Source organism: Erythrolamprus reginae, chromosome 6 (assembly GCF_031021105.1).
Source record: "Erythrolamprus reginae isolate rEryReg1 chromosome 6, rEryReg1.hap1, whole genome shotgun sequence".
In the NCBI taxonomy this organism is placed as follows: Eukaryota; Metazoa; Chordata; class Lepidosauria; order Squamata; family Dipsadidae; genus Erythrolamprus; species Erythrolamprus reginae.
The window spans coordinates 89,219,185-89,238,557 of record NC_091955.1 but is presented as its reverse complement, the minus strand read 5'-3'; the positions used below and the strand labels follow the sequence as shown (position 1 = coordinate 89,238,557).

Genomic DNA, 19,373 nt, shown 5'->3' with positions numbered 1-19,373 from the left:
GACGTTGTAGCAGATGATTTTATGGGCTATGCTTAAATCGTGTTTAAGGCGACGTAGTTCTAAGCTTTCTAAACCTAGGATTGAAAGTCTAGTTGCGTAGCGTATGCGAGTGGAGGAGTGGAGGGCTCTTCTCGTAAAATATCTCTGGACATTTGTGTTTGTCCTTTCTCGTGCGTACGTCTCCTCCCAAGATTTTGCTTTCTGCCCATGCACAGAAGTAAAATCTCACACAGGCATGGATGTGCACACATTGGACGGGACGGTGTACCGAACCGTCCATGCTGCAACCCAATACAGTGATCCTTTATTTTTTTCTGGGGATGCGTTCCAAGATCACCCGTGAAAAATGAATTTTCATGAAGTAGAGGAAAGATATTTTTTTTATGTATTTAACGAGTATTTGGACTTTTAAAACCCACCCTTTGCATTAAACCAGTGTTTCCCAACCTTGGCCACTTGAAGATATTTGGACTTCAATTCCCAGAATTCCCCAGCCAGCAAATGTTGGCTGGGGAATTCTGGGAGTTGAAGTCCAGATATCTTCAAGTGGCCAAGGTTGGGAAACACTGCATTAAACAGTCATTCTATAATGTTTCTCATCTGGAACTACATGTGATATCCTACCAGTTTCTTAGAGCAGTGTTTCCCAACCTTGGCAACTTGAAAGTATTTGGACTTCAACTCCCAGAATCCCCCAGCCAGCAAATGCTGGCTGGGGAATTCTGGGAGTTGAAGTCCAAATATCTTCAAGTTGCCAAGGTTGGGAAACACTGTCTTAGAGTACAGGAGTACTGTAGAAGAATTTTATGAATTTTTAATGGCTTTAAAATTTTCAATGGATTTAAGCCCCCTTTGAAAACCCGTGAAATAGTGCATCTGCAAAAGATGAACCGCGAAGTAGCAAGGGATTACTGTAATGTATATACCGCTTCACAGTGCTTTACAGCCCTTTCTAAAGCAGTTTACAGAGAGTAAGCATACTCAACAATCTGAGTCCTCATTTTACCAATCTTGGCTGAGTCAACCTTGAGCCTGGTGAGGTTCGATCTGCCAAACTGCTGGCAGCTGGTGATCAGCAAAAGTAGCTTGCAGTAATGCACTCTGACCACTGCACCACGGAGGCTCTTACATCATGTCTTACATCATGACCAGCTGTAAATTGAGGAAATATATTGTGCAGAATCTGATTTAAAAAAAATAAAAAATAAATCTATACGTATCTACAACACTCCGTGGCCTGCATTGGCTGCCGATCAGTTTCCGGTCACAATTCAAAGTGTTGGTTATGACCTTTAAAGCCCTACATGGCATTGGACCAGAGTACCTCCGGAACCGCCTGCTACCGCATGAATCCCAGCGGCCGATAAGGTCCCACAGAGTTGGCCTTCTCCAGGTCCTGTCGAATAAACAATATTGTCTGGCGGGCCCCAGGGGAAGAGCCTTCTCTGTGGCGGCCCCGGCCCTCTGGAATCAACTCCCCCTGTCTTCCGTAAACTACTTAAGACCCACCTATACCGCCAGGCATGGGGGATTTGAGACATCTTTCCTCCAGGCTTATTATAATTTATGTTTGGTTTGTATGTGCTGTTTGGTTTTTAACCATGATAGGGTTTTAAGTTTTTTAATATTAGATTTGTGCCATTATAATATTGTTTTTATCGTTGTTGCGAGCCGCCCCGAGTCTTCGGAGAGGGGCGGCATACAAATCTAATAAATAATAATAATAATAATAATAATAATAATAATAATAATAATTATTATTATTATTATTATTATTATTATTATAAAAACAATACTACACTTCAATGGTTAGATGGCCTAGGTCTTTGAACGTAGGTCATTTTAACAGTTGCATTTTATTGGCTTCTATACTAATCTAGATGAAATGTTAATATATGTCGCTAATCCAGGTATGTTATGCCTTACCCTAAATAAATAAAAACTTTAGCTGTGCGAACTGGATACTGATTTTGCATGGGGACCATGAAATGTTCTGGGAATACTGCCATGAGAAATAGTACTTCATGAGGTCAAGCAAATTTAAGAATTGACCTTGGACGGTACTCTTTGAATGACAGCATCTAACTTTTTTCCCCCTTCCAGAATCTGCCTCCTTGTACCTTATACTATTTTTTCCCCTCACAAGCATCGGAAAATTGAACCTTATTTAACCCTTTAACATATTTAAATGTTTCGATCATGTTCCCCCTTTCTCTTCTGTCCTCCAGACTATACAGATGGAGTTCATGAAGTCTTTCCTGATACGTTTTGTGCTTAAGATCTTCCACCATTCTTGTAGCCCGTCTTTGGACCCGTTCAATTTTGTCAATATCTTTTTGTAGGTGAGGTCTCCAGAACTGAACACAGTATTATTCCAAATGTGGTCTCACCACCGCTCTATACAGCGGGATCACAATCTCCCTCTTCCTGCTTGTTATACCTCTCACTATGCAGCCAAGCATCCTACTAGCTTTTCCTACTGCCCGACCACACTGCTCACCCATTTTGAGACTGTCAGAAATCACTACCCCAAAAATAAATAAATAAATGAATGAATGAATAAATAAATAAATAAGTGAATGAATGAATGAATAAATAAGGGAATGAATGAATAAATAAATAAGTGAATGAATGAATGAATGAATAAATAAATAAATGAATAAATAAATAAGTGAATCGATGAATGAATGAATAAATAAGTGAATGAATGAATAAATAAATAAATATGTGAATGAATGAATGAATGAATGAATGAATGAATGAATGAATGAATGAATGAATGAATGAATGAATGAAATATACTCAAATACGTAATACCCTGCTTGGCAACTTTAAGACTTCTGGACTTCAACTCCCAGGCGTGGACTTGTGGACTCCAACTTTGGGAGCTGAAGTCAAAAAGTCTTAAAGTTCCCAAGGTTGGAGACCTCTGTCCTATACATCCCAACACCCTTTGGAGGTCACAAGTCCCCTGATGAGATTGTAGCAGACATAGGGGAGGTGACAACATTGACTGGACCGTTCCTGACTTTATATTGCCATAAACAGTCAATCAAAGATTAACCACTAGACGATAATGATGTTTATGTCAGGTGCATGAAATAAAACAGGAAGGCAATCACCGCAATTATGTGCCTGGGAAAGCATAAGTAGCAGGAACAAGAATGAGGTCAAAGGGAAGATTACAATTAAAAAACTTCCGTCAAGCCAGTGCAGACGTTGGTGATAAATCAACGGCATGACACACTATCTGTAGAAGGCCTGATGTTTATGGGAACTTGGGAGGGGTGATTTACGAGGAAACAGGTGAAGCCACAAAGCATTCTTTTGAGAAGTTCAAGGCCATCCTATATCCACCACCTGGGCGGAAGGAGAAGAAGGACTTGCCACGCTGGCACAACCTGAGTGGGGAACATGACAAGGCATGTGGGGGGCAAGACCGGTTTTTAAGATGAGCCTGGAGTGTCACTTGTCTAACATGGTATGGGATCATCTGCTTGAATATGGACTTACAATCCTGGGTCTAGAAAGCTTAGAACTACGACGCCTTAAACATGCTCTAAGTATTGCCCACAAGATCATATGCTGCAACGTCCTGCCTGTCAACAACTACCTCAGCTTCAACCACAACAACACAAGAGCACACAACAGATTCAAGTTTAGTATTAAACTTGACTGTAAAAAATACGACTTTAGTAATTGAGTTGTTGAAGCATGGAATTCAATACCGGACTCCTAACCCCCAACATTTTACCCTTAGACCAGTGATTTTCAACCTTTTTTGAGCCATGGCACATTTTTTACATTTACAAAACCCTGGGGTACATTGAGGGGGGGGGGGGAGCGGCTAAAAAAAGTTTGGACAACATTTTTTTCTTTCTCTTCCTCCCTTTCGCTCTATTTTCTTTTTTTTTCTCTCTCTCCATCCCTCTTTCTTTCTCTCTCCCTTCCTTCCTTCCTCTTTTTTGCTCTCTTTCTCCCTCCCTCCCTCCCACCCTCTATGTCTTTCTCTCTCCCACCTTCCCTCCCTCTCTTTCTCTCTCTCTTGCTTTCTCTCTCTTGTTCTCTTTCTCTCTCTTGCTTTCTCTCTCTCTTGCTTTCTTTCTTTCTCTCTCTCTCTCTCTTTCTTTCTCTCTCTCTTGTTTTCTTTCTCTCTCTCTTTCTTTCTTTCTCTCTCTCTCTCTCTTGTTTTCTTTCTCTCTTTCTCTCTCTTTCTTTCTCTCTCTCTCTCTTGCTTTCTCTCTCTCTCTCTATTTCTTTCTCTCTCTCTTGTTTTCTTTCTCTCTCTGAGCTTCGCGGCACACCTGACCATGTCTCACGGCACACTAGTGTGCCGCGGCACACTGGTTGAAAAACACTGCCTTAGACTATCCACGGTTGACCTCTCCATATTCCTAAGAGGTCAGTAAGGGGCGTGCATAAGTGCACCAGTGTGCCTTCCGTCCCCTGTCCTATTCTCTCTTTTATATCTCCTATATCTTTTCTTCTATTCTTATATCGTTTCTTCTATTCTTTCATTGATATATTTTATTCCTGTATCTTCTCATCTATTCTTTCTTTGATATATCTTACTTTGAGTGTATCCTCTGTAACCTTCATTGTGTATTATTGTGCATTGGAATAAATAAATAAATAAATAAATGCATACATACATACATACATACATACATACATACATAATTTTAAAAAGGTTGGTACAATGTACGTATCGTAGACAGCCTCTTCCATGCAGAAAAAGATAAATTAATGGATTGGTGGAATTGTCTTCAAATAAAAGATGCTTATCAAAAAGACAAGAAAGGACACGGATTCCAAGTGGGAAGGGGGGGGGGGGGGGGGCCTTCGACAGGACACTCTTGGGAAGCGAGGAAAAAATTAATTGGCAAAACATATAAATTTTTCATCAGATACGAAACAGAGGTGGAAATGGTAAAGGATAATATGATAAGTTGGGGGGAAAAAATGGGTATTCAATTGAATTAGAAAAATGGGAAAGACTTTGGACTTTTAATTGGCAGAGAACCAGATCTAATGCACTCAAGGAAAACCAGGGCAAGATGTTCTATCGTTGGCACTTGCCACCAGAAAGATTATCTAAAATGTTCCCAAATGTCTCTCCTCTGTGCTGGAAGTGCAAAAAAGAAAAAGGTACATTTCATCTTCAATGGTGAACCTGTCCAGAGGTCAAAAACTATTGGAACAAGGTTGGGGAATGGATAAAAGAAATAACAAAAGAAGTGGAGAAAAAACCTGAATTATATTTCCTGGCTATTTTCACTGAAAAAGAAATAAGACATCCCCTGAAAATAAGATGTAGCACATATCTGGGAGCAAAAATTATAAGACACTGTCTTATTTTCGGGGAAACATGGTAGTTGTTCTACAAACAACATTTCAGCAAACGGCATCTTAACTACTGTGCCATCCCAGCTGTTTAAGGTGCCCTTCTTTTTTTAGCTTACTGGAATTTCCCCCAAACTCGCTGCTTTGTGGTTTGTAGTTTAGGGACTTTCCCCCAAACTTCCTGTCTCACATCGCTAAATCGTGGTGCCCTCTGAGCTACATAAGCACTTTATGAATCAGCTCAGTGTTAGTTTTTAGATGTGCCGTTTGCTGAAATGTTGTTTGTAGAACAACTACCGTGTTTCCCCGAAAATAAGACAGCGCTACATCTTATTTTCAGGGGATGTCTTATTTCTTTTTCAATGAATTGTATCCTGTATCCCAGTGTTTCCCAACCTTGAGGCTAAAACATACAATGAACGGTTGCAAGAACTGGGCATGGCTAATCTAATGAAGAGATGGACCAGGGAAGACATGATAATAGTGTTGCAATATTTTTTATTTATTTTATTTTATTTTATTTTATTTAGTTAGTTAGTTAGTTAGTCCAATACACAATTAGGGTTTTAGTGGGTATATATCTATATACACATAGTAAAATACATCTATGAAAGAATAGAAAAGAAGATATAGGAATAGAACATATCAATGACAGAATAGAAGAAGAGATATAGGAATAGAAGAAAGGTATGGGAGATAGAGGAGAGCAATAGGACAGGGGACGGAAGGTACTCTAGTGCACTTGTACTCGCCCCTTACTGACCTCTTAGGAATCTGGAGAGGTCAACCGTAAATAATCTAAGGGTAAAGTGTTGGGGGTTTGGGGATGACACTATGGAGTCCGGTAATGAGTTCCACGCTTCGACAACTCGGTTACTTTTTGAGGGGCTGTCACAGAGAGGAGAGGGTCAAGCTATTTTCCAAAGCACCTGAAGGCTGGGCGAGGAATAATGGATGGAAACTGATCAAGGAGAGATTCAACTTAGAAATAAGGAGAAATTTTCCGTCAATGGGAACCGTCAACCAATGGAACAGAAGTTGCCTTCAGAAGTTAGAAACATAGAAGACTGACGGCAGAAAAAGACCTCATGGTCCATGTAGTCTGCCCTTAAACTATTTCCTGTATTTTATCTTAAGATGGATATATGTTTATCCCAGGCATGTTTTAATTCAGTGACTGTGGATTTGCCAACTATGTCTGCTGGAAGTTTGTTCCAAGCATTTACTACTCTTTCAGTAAAATAATATTTTCTCACGTTGCTTTTGATCAACTAACCTCAGATTGTGCCCCCTTGTTCTTGTCTTCACTTTCCTATTAAACACACTTCCCTCCTGAACCTTATTTAACCCTTTCACTTATTTAAATGTTTCAATCATGTCCCTCCTTTCCCTTCATGAAGTCTTTTCCTGATAAGTTTTACACTTAAGACCTCCCATCATTTTTGTAGCCCGTCCTTGGACCCGTTCAATTTTATCAATATCTTTTTGTAGGTGAGGTCTCCAAGTTGTGGGAGCTTCAACAGCTTTCAAGAAGAGGTTGGACAGCCATCTGTCTGAAATGGTGTAGGGTCTCCTGCTTGGGGAGAAGGGGGTTGGACTAGATGACCTACAAGGTTCCTTCCAACTCTGCCAATCTGTATCAGCACAACTGGACGAGAATCCCAAGCAGGGACATTCTCTACCGCGAAGAGGTGTTTTTTTTCTTTTCCTATTCGTCCTATTTTTCTTCACACTCTAGTTGGCAGCTGTCTCTTACCATCTTGAGTAACCTCCAAAGAATTTAGCAGTTTTTATATTCCTGGATCAGGCTTACATCGGGGTTGGGAGGTTAGGCTCTTCACAAATGTCAAAACAGCTGTGGACAGCCTGGGATATATTAACTTTGTTAACTGGCAAAGTGAGGCCTAGTACGGAAACAACTGCGGTAACATGAGCCAAAAAAACGTTTTTAAAAAATAACGGTGAATTCCATCTGGCCAGAGGTTTCAAGAAACGAACAACTTACCTATCTATCTATCTATCTATCTATCTATCTATCTATCTATCTATCTATCTATCTATCTAATATGTATAGGATTGTAGTTTGTATAAGCATAACATAAGTAGAAAGTTTTATTTATTTATTTTGTCCAATACACAATACATATTGAAGAGGATAGACATGAAGTATTATATATAAAGAATAGATATAAAAGTAGAGGAGATATATGAGAGGAAGAAAAAGATATATGATATATGAGATAAGGAGAGACAATTGGACAGGGGACGAAAGGCAGGCTAGTGCACTTATGTACGCCCCTTACTGACCTCTTAGGAACCTGGAGAGGTCAATCGTGGAGAGTCTAAGGGAGAAATGTTGGGGGTTAGGGGTTGACACTACTGAGTCCGGTAATGAGTTCCACGCTTCGACAACTCGATTGCTAAAGTCATATTTTTTACAGTCAAGCTTGGAGCGATTAATATTAAGTTTGAATTTGTTGCGTGCTCTTGTGTTGTTGCGGTTGAAGCTGAAGTAGTCATTGACAGGCAGGACATTGTAGCATATGATCTTGTGGGCAATACTTAGATCGTGTTTTAGGCATCGTAGTTCTAAGCTTTCTAGACCTAGGATTGATAGTCTGCTTTCGTAGGGCATTCTGTTTCGAGTGGAGGACAGGGATGGTAGGCACAATGGTGCACTTATGCCTGGCCCTTACAAACCTCTTAGAAAAGGGGAGAGGTCAATGGTAGACAATCTGAGGTTAAAGATTTTGGGGTTTGGGGAAGAAACCACAGAGTCAGGTAGTGCATTCCAGGTACTGGTCACTCTATTGCTGAAATCGTATTTTCTGCACTCAAGTTTGGAGCAGTTTACGTTAAAGTTTAAATCTAGTACATGCTCGTGTGTTGTTGCGGTTGAAGGTGAAGTAGTCACTAACAGGAAGGACATTTTGGTATATGATTTTATGAACTATTGTTAGAATACTGTTAGCAAGTCTATTCTATGACAATCTCATGGGGCTACCTTTGAAAAGTGTTCGGAAACTTCAGATCGTGCAGAATGCAGCTGCGAGAGCAATCATGGGCTTCCCAAAGTATGCCCATGCTACACCAACACTCCGCAGTCTGCATTGGTTGCCGATCAATTTCCGGTCACAATTCAAAGTGTTGGTTATGACCTATAAAGCCCTTCATGGCATCGGACCAGAATATCTCCGGGACCGCCTTCTGCCGCACGAATCCCAGCGACCGGTTAGGTCCCACAGAGTGGGCCTTCTCTGGGTCCCGTCGACTAAACAATGTCGTTTGGCGGGACCCAGGAGAAGAGCCTTCTCTGTGGCGGCCCCGACCTTCTGGAACCAGCTCCCCCCGGAGATCAGAACTGCCCCCATCCTCCGTAAATAACAATTGCTGCCAATCTGCCTTCCATTGAGGGCCTGTATATTGCACGAGCCAAAAAGAGGGCGGGTAAAATATTTACTGACCCCTCGCATCCTGGACACAAATTGTTTCAACTCCTACCCTCAAAACGTCGCTACAGAGTACTGCACACCAAGACAACTAGACACAAGAACAGTTTTTTCCCGAACGCCATCACTCTACTAAACAAATAATTCCCTCAACACTGTCAGACATTCTACTAAATCTGCACTTCTATTCTACTAGTTTTTCTCATTATTCCTTTCACCCATTTCCTCCCATGTTGACTGTATGACTGTAACTTGTTGCGTATATCCTAAGATTTTTATTAATATTGCTTCTTCATTGCTTATTTGACCCCTATGACAATCATTAAGTGTTGTTTCACATGATTCTTGACAAATGTATATTTTATTTTATGTACGTTGAGAGCATATGCACCAAGACAAATTCCTTGTGTGTCCAATCACACTTGGCCAATAAAAATTCTATTCTATTCTATTCTATTCTAAAGTTCTTAAGACCCATCTCTGCCGTCAGGCATGGGGGAACTGAGACATCTCCCCCGGGCCTATACAGTTTATACATGGTATGTTTGTGTGTATGCTTGCTTTTAATGATGGGGATTTTAGTGTTTTTTAAATTATTAGATTTGTTCTTACATTGTCTTTGTTATTGTTGTGAGCCGCCCCGACTCTATGGAGAGGGGCAGCATACAAATCTAATAAAGAATAATAATAATAACCTGAAAGTCTGTAGGCTTTGCCTCCCTTTTTTTTGCTGAGAATTCCCTAGAAATTCCTCACAAACTTTTCAAGGGTCTAGCGCAGGGGTCCCCAAACTTTTTACACAGGGGGCCAGTTCACTGTCCCTCAGACTGTTGGAGGGCCGGACTATAAAAAAAACCCTATGAACAAATCCTTATGCACACTGCACAAATCTGATTTAAAGTAAAAAACAAAATAGGAACAAATACAATATTTAAAATAAAAAAGTAATTAAATAATTAAGTAATAAAGTAATTTAAACTTAAATCAACAAACTCCCTCCATTTCTCCTTCCTTCCTTTCCTCCCACCCTCGTTCCTCTCAATTTCTCTCTTCCCTCTCTCTTTTCTTCCTTCTCTCTCATTTGTTTCATTTTCCTCTCCCTCGTTTTCTCTCCATCATTTTCTCATTTTTCTCTTTCTCTCTCTCTCTCTCTTTCCATCTATCCCCCTTTCTCTCTTCCTCTCTATCTCTCCCTCTTTTTCATTCTCTGTCCCTCTCTCTTTCTCTCCCTCATTGTCTTTCTCTCTCCCTCTTTGTATCTCTCCCTCTTTCTCTCTCTCCCTCTCTCTCTCTCCCTCCTATCATCCCCGCCCCTTGCCTCTGTACCACCTCCTCGCTCAGCAGCAGACCGCGGTGAGTTGACAGGAGATTCGGGAGCTTATTATATCTATTGATAAAATCTCGTGGGCCGCCGCGGGCCGGATAAATTGCCTCAGCGGGCCGCATCCGGCCCCCGGGCCGTAGTTTGGGGACCGCTGGTCTAGCGAATGGATCTACCAGGATGGACTTTCTCTGTATAACATCTCCAAGAGGTGATCCAATAATCCGAACGAGGGTTCTTTGGGAGATGTTCATCTTAGCCTACGGAGGAAATAAGCAGGGGGGGTGGGGGGTAAACCCCAAAATAAAGAGCTGGAATCATTCTTTTTCGAACTCAAAATAATAACTATGATTATAAAACTACATTTCCAGAGAAAATGAAGGAGGATTAGAATCAATTATTGCAAGATCTTCTGACAGCAGAGAGGAACTCAATAAATCTGTAAATAAATCTCGGAAGTTGTATTAACAGAGAGATTTAAATCCAGATCAATGGCTCTTCCATTTCCTCCGATTTCCCCACCACCACATTGTCAGTGGCTCTCTGTGGCTCTTCACTTGACCTCATTTGAAAACTGGAAATGGATTGCAAAAGCGAAAATGCTATAAATAAAAAACGCCGGAGCCCTTTACAACCTTGCTTCCCCAAAGACCAAGAAAACTCCCCCTACATAACGCAAAAATCCTTGTTCATACTTGCAAAAAAAAAAATAAAGACCCCCCCACACCTACCCAACTGACAAAATACAGAAATCCTTGTTCATACTTGAAAAAGAATAAAGACCCCCCCACACCTACCCAATTGCTCTCCTCCATGCTTTTACCCTGCAGCGTTTATTTTTAAAAAAATGTTTTTGCTGGCTAAATTAAAGAGTGGGGAAAAAAGGGGTGGCTGAGCAACCCCCCCCCCCAAACCTACAAATGTGTCTATGGAAACCCTACACTACACATATGGTGCGTCTTTGCCCACCATAGGGAGCCAAAACTCTGGCTCAATCCTTCCCAGACCCCACATTTTTAGGAAACGAGAAGAATCATGCCCCCAAGTCCATGAGAAAATATGAGTTCACTGAAAGAGTAGTAGATGCTTGGAACAAACTTCCAGCAGACGTGGTTGGTCAATTCATAGTCACTGAATTTAAACGTGCTTGGGATAAACATAGATCCACCCTAAGATAAAATGCAGGAAATGGTATAAGGGCAGACTAGATGGACCAGGAGGTCTTTTTCTGCCGTCAATCTTCTATGTTTCTATTATAGGGGGGAGGGGAAGGGGGGTAGAAATCCAATGATGGACAGCGATCGTTATGGGGTTTTTTTTCTTTTCTATTTTTACTCTTGCCTTGTTGTCAACCCTCCTCTTGGTGGATGCTACCGAAGCGTTGAATCGAAGATGCATGCAAACTACCAGCGCCATTCGTTCTATAAATATATACACATATACATATGCAAGGGGGGAATGGGGAATGGGGCCAGATCGCTTGCACCCGCCAACGGTTCGCGCCCCGCTCAGCACCTCTTAGGGTTTCCCCCTTAGCAGTTCTTAACAGTACCTTCATATTGAGAGAGCTCAATAATCCACTCCGATTTCTCCCAGCAGGCGAAGAAGAGAGATTTGGGGGGGAAATCTCTTTTTTTTTCCTGTTTCTCTCCTTTTTTTTTTTTTGCTTCTTGCAACTCTGCACGGTTGCACAGCTGCAGCTGGAGAAGGCAGTCTTCCTCCTCTCCCTCCTCCTCCTCTCTCTCTCCCCCTTAACCTTCTTTCCACCGGTGCCTAAGCAGCCCGTCCAGGCGACACGTTGCAAGCCGCGAGTGTGAAGAAGCAGCTTCCAGCAGCACGAGCGACCCAGCTCGGATTGCATCCGCTGGCGAGGAAGCGAGCGCTTTTTTTTTTTGTGTTGTTTCCCTCCAAAGCGCCGCTAGGGGGCAGCAAACCAAAAAAAAGGGGGCGGGGCAAAAAAAAGAACTTTGGGAGGCCGAAGGCGCGCGCGCTGATTGGTCGGCTGTTGCAAAGCGAGCCCGGAGGAAACGTCGGAGGGAGATTCACGTGGCTCGCCCCAAACGAGTGGAAAATAAACAACGTCGCTCGGGTTGGGTTTTTTGGGTTTTTGACAGGCGCGACCTCCGACCGGGAGGGAAGGAAGGTGGTTGTCGTTCGAAGGGGAGGCGAACCTGGCTTGGATTCAAAACAACAAAATAAAACAAAAACTCCCGCAGGGATGGAGATAAGAAACCGATAAAGGGTTGTAGTCGACTTAATGCAATCCTAAATTGCATAAATAGAGGCATACAATCTATTCTATTCTATTAAATTCTATTAATTTTCTGCTTGTCTGCCTATTTATCAAATCTCTCTATTTATCTACTCTACCTATCTGTCTTTCTGTCTATCTACCTACCTACCTATCTATAATCCTATCTATCTATCTATCTATCTATCTATCTATCTATCTATCTATCTATCTATCTATCTATCATCTGCCTGTCTATCCATCCATCCAACTATCATCTATCGATCAATTTATCTATCAATCTGTCTACTGTAATCTATCTTTCTATCTATCTGCCTGTCTGCCTGCCTACCTACCTAGCTACTGTATCTATTTATCTATCTATCTATCTATCTATCTATCTATCTATCTATCTATCTATCTATCTATCATCTATCTCTCTACCTACTTACCTACCTATCTTTCTATCTATATCTAAACATCTAGGACTACTGAGGTATTAATACCACTGTTTAAAGCAATGGTCCAAAGACGGGCTACAGGAATGGTGGAAGGCCAATCTGTATAGTCTGGAGCAGGGGTCCCCAACCACCGGGCCGCGGACCAGTACCGGGCATGTTGCACCGGTCCGTGGAGTCAGCAGCTGCCGGCCCTCATGCCGCCACCCCCTCCCTCCAGCGCTTCGCCTCCCGCCGGGCAAGAGGCCTCGGGAGGCAGGTTCTGCCGGCCACAGGACGATGGATGGGACAGAGGGGCGGGAAGGACCGAGAGGCTCAAGCCTCTTTTGGCTTCTGCCGCGGGGCGCTTTTGCGTTTTTGGCTGGGGGGAGGCAGGAGGGCCAGCCTGACCCCCTCTCTCCAGCGCTTAGCTCCCGCTGGGCAAGAGGGCTTGGGAGGCAGGTTCTGCCGGCCACAGGACGATGGCGGGAAAGAGGGGCGGGGAGGACCAGCACCCCCATGCTTAATCCTGCCCCCAACTACGCCCCTTTCCGCCCCCATTGGGCCATAGAAAAATTGTCTTGCTGAAACTGGTCCCTGGTGGAAAAAACGGTGGGGACCACTGGTCTGGAGGACAGAAGGAAAAGGGGGGACATGACCGAAACATTTAAATATGTCAAAGGGTTAAATAATGTTCAGGAGGGAAGTGTTTTTAATAGGAAAGTGAACACAAGAACAAGGGGACACAATCTGAAGTTAGTTGGGGGAAAGGTCAAAAGCAACATGAGAAAATATTATTTTACTGAAAGAGTAGTAGATCCTTGGGACAAACTTCCAGCAGACGTGGTTGGTAAATCCACAGTAACTGAATTTAAACATGCCTGGGATAAACATATATCCATCCTAAGATAAAACACAGGAATTAGTATAAGGGCAGACTAGATGGATCATGAGGTCTTTTTCTTCCGTCAGTCTTCTATGTTTCTATGTTCTCAATCTTTCTAATGCCGCGACCCCTTAATACACAGAGTGTCCAGCAAACCTGGAAATCGGAATTATCAGGGAAATTGGTGGTTCAGGAAATATCAGGGAATTCATGAAAAAAACAGAATAAATCAGGGGAAAAAACCAAACTGTATTAAAATGTTTAAAAGTCAGCGGGAAATCATGTAAAAAACGGATCGCGCTGCCTGGCGGAGTCAAGCAAAAATGCACATAACTGTGGCAACAACTTGCTTCCTCAGCTACCAATATTTCTCCACGGCTTAGCCGTTTGGTATGACGTCATCTATCACCGCGCCTTAGCTACTAGATCACAAGTTGCAAGGAATTTCAAAATGCTTTCCCCCTAGACACCCTGATAAATCAGTGGTCCTCAACCTTTCTAATGTCGCAACCCCTTAATACAGTTCCTCATATTGTGGTGACCCCCAACCATAAGTCTAGCATCAATTCTCCCAACAGAAGGTCAGAGAGACACTCCCACTGTAAGCATCTGATTGGTTGGACTATAAAAATATGTTCAAAGGTGCCAGAATAGTAGCTGGTTCCTAACACTATGGGAAACTTGTCTTTTCCCAGGGTCTTAGGCGACCCCTGTGAAAGGGTCGTTTGACCCCCAAAGGGGTCCCAGCCCCCAGGTTGAGAACCCCCAGGTTGAGAACTAGGGCATCTCAAGGCTATAGGCCAGGGGTCTTCAAATTTAAAAGACTTGTGGACCTCAACTCCCAGAATTTAACTTGTTCCACATTCCAAACCATTCCACCACACTGTATTCAGATGGAACTTGACCTAAGACAAAGGTAAGCAAATTTGGTTCTTCTATGACATGTGGACTTCAACTCCCTAGCATGATTAGCACAGGGATTCTGGGAGTTGAAGTCCACAAGTCATAGAAGAGCCAACTTTGCCTACCCCTGGACTGGGATAAAAACATTTCAGATGAAATATATTGGGCCCTGTGCTCTTCAACATTTTCATCAACGACTTGGATGAGGGAATAGAAGGGCAACTGATCAAATTCGCAGACGACACCAAGCTGGCGGGGGTAGCCAATACCCTAGAACAGTGGTCCCCAACGTTTTTTCCACCAGGGACCAGTTTCAGCAAGGCAATTTTTCTATGGCCCGGTGGGGGCGGAAAGGGGTGTGGTTGGGGGTGGGATTAAGCATGGGGGTGCTGGTCCTTCCCGCCCCTCTTTCCCGCCATCGCCCTGTGGCCGGCAGAACCTGCCTCCCAAACCCTCTTGCCCGGTGGCAGGTGAAGCGCTGGAGGGAGGGGGTCAAGCCGGCTCTCCTGCCTCCCCACCCCAGCCAAAAACGCAAAGGCGTGCCACGGCAGAAGCCAAAAGAGGCTTGAGCCTCCCGGTCCTTCCCGCCCCTCTGTCCCGTCCATCGCCCTGTGGCCGGCAGAACCTGCCTCCCGAGGCCTCTTTCCCAGCGGGAGATGAAGCACTGGAGGGAGGGGGCGGCGGCAGGAGGACTGGCAGCTGCTGACTCCACGGACCGGTGCAACATGCCCCGCGGCCCGGTACTGGTCCGCGGCCCGGTGGTTGGGGACCCCTGCCCTAGAAGACAGGCTCAAATTACAGAAAGACCTAGACAGACTAACACAGTGGGCCCACACCAACAAAATGATGTTTAACATCGACAAGAGCAAAGTCCTTCACCTAGGCAGAAAAAACCCTGGACACACATACAACCTGGGAGAAACCCCTCTTAGCAGTAGCGACTGCGAAAGAGACCTCGGAGTCTTGGTGGACAATCAACTAAACATGAGCCAACAATGTGCAGCAGCAGCTAAAAAAGCCAACACAATCCTAAGCTGCATCAACAGGGGAATACACTCCAAGACCAGGGAAGTCTTAATACCACTCTACTACGCCCTGGTTCGACCACACCTGGAATACTGTATTCAGTTCTGGTCACCACACTTCAAGAGACATTGAAACTCTGGAGATGGTGCAAAAATGAGCAACCAAGATGATTAAGGGATTGGAAACCAAGACTTACGAAGAGAGACTGCGGGAACTGGGCATGGACAGCCTAGAGAAAAGGAGGGCCAGAGCGGACATGATAGCAGTCTACAAGTATACGATGGGATGTCACAGAGAGAAGGGGATCACTTTATTCTTCAGGGCACCAGAGGGCCGGACGAGGAACGTCTGGAAGCTGACCAAGGAGAGATTCAACATGGATAAGGAGGAACTTCCTGACGGTCAGAGCGATCAACCAATGGAACAACCTACCAGCGGACGTTGTGAACTCCAACACTCTGGACATTTTTACTGGTATGCTATAGGGTTCCTGCTTGGGTAGGGGGTTGAACTCGATGGCCTTCATGCTTCCTTTCAACTCTAACAATAAATAAATAAAAATAAATATTGACACGTATGCAATTCTAGAAACCCTCCTTTGACCTGGGAGACGCTGCAGTATTTGAAGCAGCCTGAACCGATTGAAGCCATCAAGCTCTGCTTGCTTCTTTCTTCTCCCATCCGTGTCCTTTGATCAGCATCTTCAGAGCGGTAAGGAAGATGCAAATAAGTCTTTGCAAGATCAGAAGGCAGAGAGTGAAGGTTACCATGGAAATGTTCAAATAATAAGTCAGCAGGGAAGGAAGATGATGCTCAGAACTATTTGCCAACCAGTTCTACAAAAATACCATCCAGTAACTGAACTGGCTAGATGTGTTTTGGGGTGAGCTTAGTTCACAAAGATTTCTCGCCACAGAGCATCATTTCCGAGGATGCTTGACTAGTTACCTGCAAACCCAGAATTACAAAATACAGGGCCCTAAATTCAAACCCACAAATGTCTTCATTTGATGGAACAGGAAGCGGATGTTTTAAATCACACATCAAGAATCTGGGCATGTCGTTAAACTGTTACATGGTTTATTGTTAGAGTTCCAACAATCTATATCAGTGGTTCTCAACCTGGGTTCAAGACCCCTCTGGCGGTCGGATGACCATTTCACAGGGGTCGCCTAAGGCAATTGGGAAAAAACAATGACTAATTTTAATACTACTGGGGTTTTAAATTAACTATTTTATATTAATTGGATTAGGATGTTGCATTGTTTTTTTATATGTTGTAAGTCGCCCCAAGTCCTCAGAGAGGTGCAGCATATAAATCCAATTAAATATAGATAGATAGATAGATAGATAGATAGATAGGTAGGTAGGTAGATTAGATAGATAGATAGATAGGTAGGTAGATTAGATAGATAGGTAGGTAGGTAGGTAGATTAGATAGATAGATAGATAGATAGATAGATAGATAGATAGATAGATAGATAGATAGATAGATAGATAGATAGATAGATAAATTTCTCATGGTGTTAGGAACTAAAGCTTCTATTCTGGCACCCTGGAACATATTTTTACAATCCGACCAATCAGGCGTTTACAGTGGGAGTGTCCCTCTGACCTTCCTGCCAATCAGCTTAAAGGTCTGTTGGGAGAATTGGCGCTAGATTTATGGTTGGGGGTCACCACAACATGAGGAAGTGTATTAAGGGGTCGCAGCATTAGAAAGTTTGAGAACCACTGCTTTATTTAGACTGGAAAGAGAAAAGGGAGGGTTGAATTTGGCTGGGTGGGTGGATACCTTCTAGTACACGGGTGTCAAACTCACGTCATGGTGGACAAGACTTTTTCCCACTTCGCTAACCTGGGTGTGACGCATCAGGCCTGCAGGCTGGGAGTTTGACAGCCCTTCTCTAAGGCATTTCAAGGCTATATACCGGGGTAGCAAACCTTTTTCCCCCCTCAGGTGCTGAAAGAGCATGTATGCACATTATAGGCCCATAATTCAATGCCTGGGGAGGGCAAAAACAGCTTCCCCTGCCCCCTGGAGGCCAGAAATGGTCTGTTTCCCAACTTCTGGTGGGCCCAGTAGACTTGTGTTTCGCCCTCCCCAGGCTCCAGGAAAAATGCCCTCCCCCATCCCTCTGGAAGCTCCCTGGAAACCAAAAACGCCCCCCCCCCCGAACCTCTGTGTGAGCCAAAAATCAGCTGGCCAGCACACATGCACATTGGAGCTGAGCTATGGCAATGGCTTGCCTGCCAGCAGATGAGCGGTGATATGTTCCGAATTTGCACCTGCCTGTCGGTCATCAGAGAACTGATCGCGAAGGGAGCATGAGGCTCCACCCACCCACCCGAGCAGGTGAACGGAGCGGCGCACTCCATTCACGACTGGCTCTCTAATGACCGACAGGCCTGAGTGAACCAGGAGCATTTCACCCCTGGATTTAAGCCAGGGATCTTCAAATTGGCAACTCTTAAGACTTGTGGACTTCAACGCCCAGAATTCCTCAGCCAGCATGAATTCTGAGACTTGAAGAAGTCTACGAGTTTTAAAGTTGTCAAGTTTGGAAACCCATGGAGTAAGCTACTTTTTGCATTCCTAAGGAGATCCAAACCGTTTAGAAATTGTCCCTTATGAAGGAGACAAATCTTAATGGTAGATAGAATCAGGGTGTCCAAGTGGAAAGCATTTTGAAATTCCCTGATATTTCCCTGACATTTCCCTACAACTTGCGATCTAGTTAAGGCGCAGTCGTAGATGATGTCATACCAAATGGCTAAGCCATGGAGAAATATCAGTAGCTGAGGAAGCAAATTGTTGCCACAGTTATGCTCATTTTTGCTCGACTCCGCCAGGCAGCACTATCCGTTTTTTAAAAACATTTCCCCGATTTTTAAACATTTTAATAATTTTGTTTTTTCCCCTGATTTATTCCGTTTTTTTCACAAATTCCTGGATAATTCCCTGATATTTCCCGAATTACCGATTTCCCTGATATTTCTGTTTTTGCTGGACACCCTGATACATTAACTTTTCACAAACAAAACAAATCATATAATTTCAGGGCCAAGTAGATGTGAATTCAGATTCACCTACTCTACTATCTTGTGAGTTTGCCTCCATTTGTGATAAATTCAATCTAGATTAGGACTGTAACATCTGTTTTTTGGGGAGAGAGAATCTCTCAACTCCTTTAATCAACACCCGCCACAAAAGAAATCAAAGACACAAATTTGTTATTTTGTTAAGGCATAAGGCAGCCGATGTCAGTAAAACACTAAAGCAGGGGGTCTCCAACCTTGGCACCGGCTGGGGAATTCTGGGAGTTGAAGTCCATCAGGCTTAAAATTGCCAAGATTGGAGACCCCTGCAATTAAAGGGCAAACTAAATGCTTCATGTGCTGGTCCTAGTAACTCTTATGGTTCACACAAATGGACAGATGCTCAGATTCTGATGAACAAGGATTCCAGATTAGACATCGTGTATAAGACACTCACTATGCTGTTTGATTTTGATTTAACAAATTATTTGATTGTTTTGTTTTATTTTACAATCAGTCCTGACTCCTGATAACAACAAAGCAAGTCCATGAAGCTTTCAAGACCATCTTTTTGGAGTCATCATTTTTTTGTCTCCTTGCTTAGGAGCTGAAAGAAGGGACAGGCCCAAAGTCACTTAGACAGAACTAGACTTCTTATTTTTCTGTTCTTGTCCATCACCTTCCAACTTCATTATAAAGAATGAAACTGGATAAAGCACCCTCTGTAAACCTACAGAGG

At 43.3% G+C, this 19,373-nt stretch overlaps 1 protein-coding gene across 1 annotated transcript in view; it reads right to left on the bottom strand.

Annotated features, from left to right (window-relative positions):
• BCAT1 (branched chain amino acid transaminase 1) overlaps positions 1–11,858 on the bottom strand; it is a 62,203-nt gene extending 50,345 nt beyond the window's left edge. Inside the window, exon 1 of the mRNA XM_070754342.1 lies at positions 11,666–11,858. Coding sequence (XP_070610443.1) covers positions 11,666–11,671 — 6 coding nt within the window. The 5' untranslated portion in view covers positions 11,672–11,858. The remainder of the gene's footprint in view (positions 1–11,665) is intronic.
• Between the last annotated feature and the right edge of the window lie 7,515 nt (positions 11,859–19,373).